The sequence below is a fragment of the Sphaerodactylus townsendi genome, linkage group LG05, assembly GCF_021028975.2.
Source record: "Sphaerodactylus townsendi isolate TG3544 linkage group LG05, MPM_Stown_v2.3, whole genome shotgun sequence".
In the NCBI taxonomy this organism is placed as follows: domain Eukaryota; kingdom Metazoa; phylum Chordata; class Lepidosauria; order Squamata; family Sphaerodactylidae; genus Sphaerodactylus; species Sphaerodactylus townsendi.
This window is the reverse complement of record NC_059429.1, coordinates 111,485,088-111,492,423: the sequence shown is the minus strand read 5'-3', so window position 1 is coordinate 111,492,423 and position 7,336 is coordinate 111,485,088. Positions and strand designations below refer to the sequence as shown.

Here is a 7,336-nt window from a genome sequence, read left to right as displayed (position 1 = left end):
CGGGGTTTGATTCCCTGCTCTGCTGCCTGAGCTGTGGAGGCTTATCTGGGGAATTCAGGTTAGCCTGTACACTCCCACACACGCCAGCTGGGTGACCTTGGGCTAGTCACAGCTTCTCGGAGCTCTCTCAGCCCCACCCACCTCACAGGGTGTTTGTTGTGAGGGGGGAAGGGCAAGGAGATTGTGAACCCCTTTGAGTCTCCTGCAGGAGAGAAAGGGGGGGGGATATGAATCCAAACTCTTCTTCTTCTTCTTAGCATGCTGCTTTAAGTCCACTCAGTGATATTAACTACGTAGGTGGACTTTGTAAAGGGACTAAGGCAAGTGAGAAAGAAGATGAATTCTCAGAGAACACAAATGGAACTGCTAACTGGCAACGGTTAGAAGGAAACTGAGAAGGATGGTATTTGCCCTGCTCCTTAAGACACAAAACTCTTATGCAAGCTTTCCTCTAGGGAAGGGGATAGAAATGCCACTTTCTTATGCACAGTTTTAGAACATTCTGGGTTGCTTCTTTCACAGAGACCACAATGAATACATTCTTTCTTACTGGGCAGCCATTGAATCTTTGGCTGAGATGCTAAAAAGAATAAGCCCTGTTCAATTGTTATACTTTGGTGATCCAGTCATATGTAATGCATGATCCTCTTGATATGTGTGGTTAGCATTTTGTGTGAACAGTGCTGTGTGTGTGTGTTTTCAACACATGCAGCTTCAACACATGCAGTTAGGAACTCAGATTTCTGAGGATATGTGTGGTGTAGTGGTTAAGAGCAGGTAGACTCTAATCCGAATGTATCAGATTTGATTTCCCACTTCTTCGCATGAGTGATAGATTATTATCTGGTGAACTGGATTTGTTTCCCTGCTCTTACACATGCTAGGTGATCTTGGGCTAGTCACAGTTCTCTCAGAATTCTCTCAGCCCCACCTGTCTCACAAGTGCCTGTTGTGGGGAGCAGAAGGGACTGTGAGTATAAGCCTCTTTGAGAAAGAGAAAGGTGGAGTATAAATCCCAATTCTTTTTTTTTCAGTGCTAGAAAATATATGTGTGGCTCTTTTCACACAAAATGGCAATTGCCTGTTTTGGGGAGGACTGTAGGTAATATGACATTTGATGTGGTTGAAGTGCCAACATTTTCATGACTTGGCAAGATATTTGTCAGACTGCTCCCTGTTAGCTAACTTTTAACATGAGATCTCAGCTTGGCATTGCATTTGGGATTCATTTGTTTGTTAAATGTCTGTGCCACCTCTCCAGAGAACCAGCATGAGGTGGGTTACAGAATCAAAAGTAATCAGAAATGAAAACACCATCAAAATGCTTGGCAATTTTAAAAAATAGAGCATAAAATACCACAGAACAACAAATAGCTTAAAATCAATTTTATAAAACAGTTCCCACGCTAAAGGCAGCCTCTAAAAGTGATGTTGAAAGATGAGACCTTCATTAAAGAAGCAGAACATGCCACTGAGTTGCAACCAACTCATGGTGTCCCTATCCATAGGATGATCTCAGCAAGTAATGAGCAAAGGTGGTTTGCCATTACCTTCTTCTGCTTAGCACCCCTGGTCTGTCCCTGTTTTGGTCTGGTTTTTGAAAGGCCAGATGACCCTCAAAGGCAAGGGCATTCCACTGGAAAGGTCCCACAGTTGAAAAAGTTCAATCTTGCGTTGTCACCTCCATATGTTTGGGCACAGAGAGCAGGTCTCATGAGGAATATCTTATCTGTTGGCTGGACAGCATGGGCAGAGATGGTCCTCCCAGCACCCTGCCCCCAAGCCATTTAGGGCTTTAAACCGGCCCTTTGAATTACATCCCAAAACAACCAGCTGCTTGATAAGAACATAAGAACTAGCCTGCTGGATCAGACATCTAGTCCAGCTGGATCAGACATCTAGTCCAGCACCATCTAGTCCAGCACTTTGCTACTCGCAGTGGCCCACCAGGTGCCTTTGGGAGCTCACGTGCAGGAGGTGAAAGCAATGGCCTTCTGCTGCTGCTGCTCCTGAGCTAAGGCATTTGCAATTTGAGATCAAGGAGGATCAAGATTGGTAGCCATAGATCAACTTCTCCTCCATAAATCTGTCCAAGCCCTGCTTTAAAGAAGCTATCCAGGTTGAAAGTGGCCCATCACACACCGCCTCCTGTGGCAGCATATTCCAAACACCAATCACACGTTGCATGAAGAAGTGTTTCCTTTTATTAGTCCTAATTCTTCCCCCCAGCATTTTCAATGAATGCCCCCTGGTATTGTGAGAAAGAGAGAAAAATTTCTCTCTGTCAACATTTTCTACCCCATGCATGGTACATAGGCGTCAATCCCATATCCCCTCAAACGTCTCCTCTCCAAACGAAAGAATCCCAAACGCTGCAGCCTCTCCTCATAAGGAAGGTGCTCCAATCCTTCAATCATCCTCGTTGCCCTTCTCTGCCCTTTTTCTATCTCTTCGATATCCTTTTTGAGATGTGGCGACCACAACTGAAAATAGTACTCCAAGTGCGGATAGAATCCTTGTATCCCACTCCTGAAAGTAGCATGGCTGCTGCACTATGCACAAACTGAAGTCAGCAAATCACTTGCATCCTTTTCCCAAACCAATTTCAGCAGCGGTGTATTTGGAATCAAATGTAAAACACTCTGAAACGACAAGATTTCATCTATGTGGAGCTGGGAGGGAGTGGGAGAAGAAATACATAAGGACACCTGGCCAGGAGCAATGCTCAGTGTCAACAGGACAGAAGCCCTGGAAATTGTATGCCTGATGCTAGAAGCCTTTCCTAGTAATCCCAAGCAGTTCACGTACTACTTTGGGGCTTGTGTTCAAAACCACCTCACTCATGATCGGTGCTCCAAAACCAAACCTGATCCAAGAGCCTGGAAAATCAGATGAAGCCCTGGAGGGCAAGAAAGAAGGGACGAATCCCTGTGGGTTGGGCGGGAAATTCAGTTATTAGGTCTTCCCCTTATGTGCAGTCTTTGGCCCCAAATTGCCATTGACCTCAAGGCAGAACCCGTCCCAGAGCCAGCACTAAGCCGCCGGCCTCACCCCTGGAAGGATAACACCCGGCTTGCAATAGGAATCAACAGGTGATGCTTTTCCCGGTTTGGAGATGGAGCCATTGGCGGGGGGGGGGGGTTGGGGGGGGGAGGTGATAAGTACCCCGCCTGCCTTGCGGTGGGAAAAGATCCCTATAAAAGCTGGGGATGCGGAGAGGGGTTGGGGGCCAGGCGAAGGCCGCAGATCCAGCTGGACGAAGGGTCTTGCTCGGAAATTCCCCCAGAATCGTAGGACCCCCCCAGCCCCACCGTGACGGGGCGCTAGGACCCCGCTGCTGCTGCTGGCCAAGGTGGCCTGCGGAGGCAGCCGCGCGGGCTGATCAGACTGCGGCAGCAGGGCCAGTTGGCCGCAAAAAGGCGAAGGAAGGAAGGAAGGAAAGAGCGGCAGGCGGGCGAGTGGGCGAGAAGACCCCCGTCTAAGCTCGCTTTTGACCTGGTCTCCAGCTCAGAGCCTCTTCGACGGCAGACGCGTTCTCTGGCCATGGTAAAGTTCTTTCTTTCTTTCTTTCTTTCTTTCTTTCTTTCTTTCTTTCTTTCTTTCTTTCTTTCTTTCTTTCTTTCTTTCTTTCTTTCTCACTCGCATTTGGGCTTCCAGGGTCGGGCGAGGGTTCAAACCTCTGACGGCCTCTCTGGGAAGTTTGCCGTCGTTGCAGGGGCGCGGGCGGGTCAGCGGAGCTGCGGGGCGCCCACGTGCGGGATTTGGTTCCCGCGGCGGGCGAGCGGGCGAGCGCCCCTCCGGCCGCCCCCCGGTGCCCCAGGTCCGACGGCGCCTTGCAGGCGAGCGCGCAGCCAGTGGCGAGGAAGACTCCCCAAGAGGCGCCGGCTGTTTTCTGCGCCAGGCGGCAGCTCTAGAGGAAGGCGCTCGATGGGTCGGTCGGGATCGCCACTCAGGTGGGCTCTGGGATCGCGGGATGAATGGGAGGCATCTAGAAAGGGAGGACGATCCCGAGCGGTCGTTTTGACGCTAAGAGGGGTTGGAAGAGCGCGGTGGCAGAAAGTCTCCTTGGCTCCGCGCCTGGAGGGAAGCCCGCCTTGCCTGTTGCTTCCAGGCGATGTTGCAGCCTGCAGCAGGTGATGCTAGGGGAAAAGGTGCCGCGGCTCAAACGTCCACAGATGCCTCCTTGTTCAGGCTCTTTCGGAGAAAGGACATATTCATGGTTCTCCGCTTACGATCAGGGGCTTGTTGCTACAAAGGCAGAAAGCGCTGTGGTGCTCTTTTTCAGGTTAGGCTTTGCAAATAATGGTAGTAATGTAATAACAGTAATGTCTTTCGAAATAATAATAAGGTCATAGGAATTGATGTGAAGTCTTCAAAATAGTTTGGAAATATTAATAATAAAGTAATGCAGATAATGTGAAGTCTCTAGAAACAATAATGGTTTAGAAATAATCATGTAATAACAATAATGTGACATCTTTAGAAATGATAATTTAGAAAGATTGATAATAATGTCACACTGATAATGTGAAGTCTCTAGAAACAATAGTGATTTAGAAATAATGTGAAGTCTTTAGAAATAACAATAATTTAAAAATAATAATAATGTGTAGGTAAATAATAATGTAATGGCAATAATAATAATAACCTATTCTCTTAAGCACTCAAAGACACTGACATATATCTCAATAATCCTCACAACAATCTTGCAAGGTAGTTTAGTGCTTTTATTCCCAGGTGAGTATTTGGGTGGGAGAACTGAAGTTGAGCCTCAAGCCTCTTGTTACATTTGTAGGTGAATGGTGGTCTGAATGCCGGCCTTCTCAGCTTTTACCTACTAGACCTACCTAAAACCAACTGTGAGCCTACCAAATAACTTTCCTTTCTTTGTGGCTCAGGGTACCTGCTGAACATCCTACCAGTTTGGAAGCCCCAGCCAACATCCGTTCAAGAAAGAGCACTTGAAGACCTGGCAATGGAGAACCAGACTTGGGACTTCTTTGGGACACCGGTGGGCAACGGGAGCGCCAACCAGACTTTTCTGGGCAACATGCCCCGTTTGCCCCTGGAGATGCAGGTGGTAACCATCTTGCTCGTGCTGCTGATCTGTGGAGTGGGCATTGCGGGCAACGTCATGGTGGTCCTGGTGGTTCTTCGCACCAAGCACATGGTGACCCCCACCAACTGTTACCTGGTCAGCCTGGCCGTGGCGGACCTGATTGTACTGCTGGCAGCCGGTCTGCCCAACATCTCTGAAGTGGTGGCATCTTGGATATATGGCTATGCGGGATGTTTGTGCATTACGTACCTGCAGTACCTGGGGATCAACATCTCCGCCTGCTCCATCACCGCCTTCACAGTGGAGCGCTACATCGCGATTTGCCACTCCATCAAAGCGCAGCTGCTGTGCACCGTGGCACGGGCCAAGCGCATCATCGCCTGCGTGTGGTTCTTCACCTCTCTTTACTGCCTCATGTGGTTCTTCCTCGTAGACACCTCGCAGGTCGTTTTTGCTGATGGCGCGCAAGTCAGCTGTGGCTATCGGGTCTCCAGGAACCTCTATATGCCCATCTACTTCTTGGACTTCACCATCTTCTATGTCATCCCCCTGGGCTTGGCCACAGTCCTCTATGGCCTGATTGCTCGCATCCTCTTCATGAACCCACTGCCTTCCACTCCGCAACATGCCAGCAGGCTGAGCAAACATGGCGGATCCATCAGCACCTCCAGCTCGATGAAGCTTTCTTGCCGAGGGAATAAGAGTGCTTTGAGCTCCAGGAAACAGGTCCTCTTCGTGGCTTTTTGGGCTGGTTTAAAAGAGAAACACATAATGAAATGTAGGGTGGGAATGTGGGTATCTTAAGGGTGCATGAGTGTGCACATAGGAGAGCCAGCATCGTGTAGTGGTAAGAGCGGTAGACTCTAATCTGGAGACCCGGGTTTGATTCCTCACTCCTTCACATGAGCAGCAGCAGACTCTTATCTGCTGTACTTGGTTTGTATCCCCACTCCTATATATGAAGCATGCAGGGCTAGTTACAGTTCTCTCTCAGCAGTGGCGTAGTGGTTAAGAGCAGATGTACTCTAATCTGGAAGAACCGGGTTTGAATCCCCACTCTGCCGCTTGAGCTGTGGAGGCTCATCTGGGGAATTCAGATTAGCCTGTGCACTCCCACACATGCCAGCTAGGTGACCTTGAGCTAGTCACAGTTCTTCTGAGCTCTCTCAGCCCCACCTACCTCACAGGGTGTTTTTTTGTGAGGGGGGAAGGGAAAGGAGTTTGTAAGCCCCTTTACGCTGGTCTCCCTATGGGAGGGAAAGTGGGGAATTGAGTAAATCCTAACTCCTCCTCCTCCCTCCTCCTCCTCCACTCCCTCCCTCAATAATGCCTCTCAAAGTCTACCCATCTACCTCACAAGGTGTTTGTTGTGGGGAGAGGAAGGGAAGGAGCACATAAGCTGCTTTGAGACTCCTTACGGTTGACAAAAGCAGGGTATAAATCCAAACTCTACTTCTATATGGTTGTGGGGGATACCTAGAGAAAGCCCAAGGTTTAGTCGCTTTTGAAGCTCAAATGCCCAATACACCTTTGCTCTTTATTGAGGATGCCAGCAATAACCACTTGCCAGAACAAATCCTACTGTTGGAAAGGGCGAGGCAGCTTATTTCAGGCAGCAAATTGGTTCTTAATTGCAATTCAACATTCAGTGCTTGAGCCGAGCTGCCTCACCTTGCCACAAGTTACGGTTTGGCCCAGTGGTGGGGTTCAAATAATTTAACAACTGGTTGTTTACAAGCACCATTTTAACAACCGGTTCTGCCAAAGTGGTGTGAACCTGCTGAATCCCACCACTGGTTTGGCCCTAGTAATAAGAGGGAGGAGACTTGCCACTGGGAGGCACTGCTTTTCTTTAGGAGGGTGAGAGGACATTGATGAAGAAGGAGATAGAGCAGCGTGCAACATTTTGTCCTGTTTTATTGATAACCTTCTTCTCTGGACACTTCCAGAGCTTGTGCGGTCCCAGGTTGGTCTGATTCTGAATTAATTTGGAGCACCTCAGTGTAGATAAAAGGGGGAACATTATTTAGGGGTGTGAATGTAAGGCCAGGGAGGAAAAAACCCCAATAAAATACAGGTATTTGGGAAACAGTTTGAAGGGAGAGGCATAGCAATATCACAGTTCTAGCAGCATTTTTCAGGTGGTACAGAGGAATAGCAAACATGGGACATGTAGAGTCTGTTTTGAATGCCCCGATTCAGCTGTAAAAATGAGATAGTGGGAGTTTTAAAACAGTGTGCCTCTGAACACGTGCAGAGTGAATTTTCCGTGCTATG

At 48.6% G+C, this 7,336-nt stretch overlaps 1 protein-coding gene across 1 annotated transcript in view; it reads left to right on the top strand.

Annotated features, from left to right (window-relative positions):
* The first annotated feature begins 3,421 nt into the window (after positions 1 to 3,421).
* The window catches only part of LOC125433508 (thyrotropin-releasing hormone receptor-like), a 37,303-nt gene continuing 33,388 nt past the window's right edge, over positions 3,422 to 7,336 (top strand). The window contains exons 1-2 of the mRNA XM_048498054.1: positions 3,422 to 3,546; positions 4,899 to 5,785. Coding sequence (XP_048354011.1) covers positions 4,976 to 5,785 — 810 coding nt within the window. The 5' untranslated portion in view covers positions 3,422 to 3,546; positions 4,899 to 4,975. The remainder of the gene's footprint in view (positions 3,547 to 4,898; positions 5,786 to 7,336) is intronic.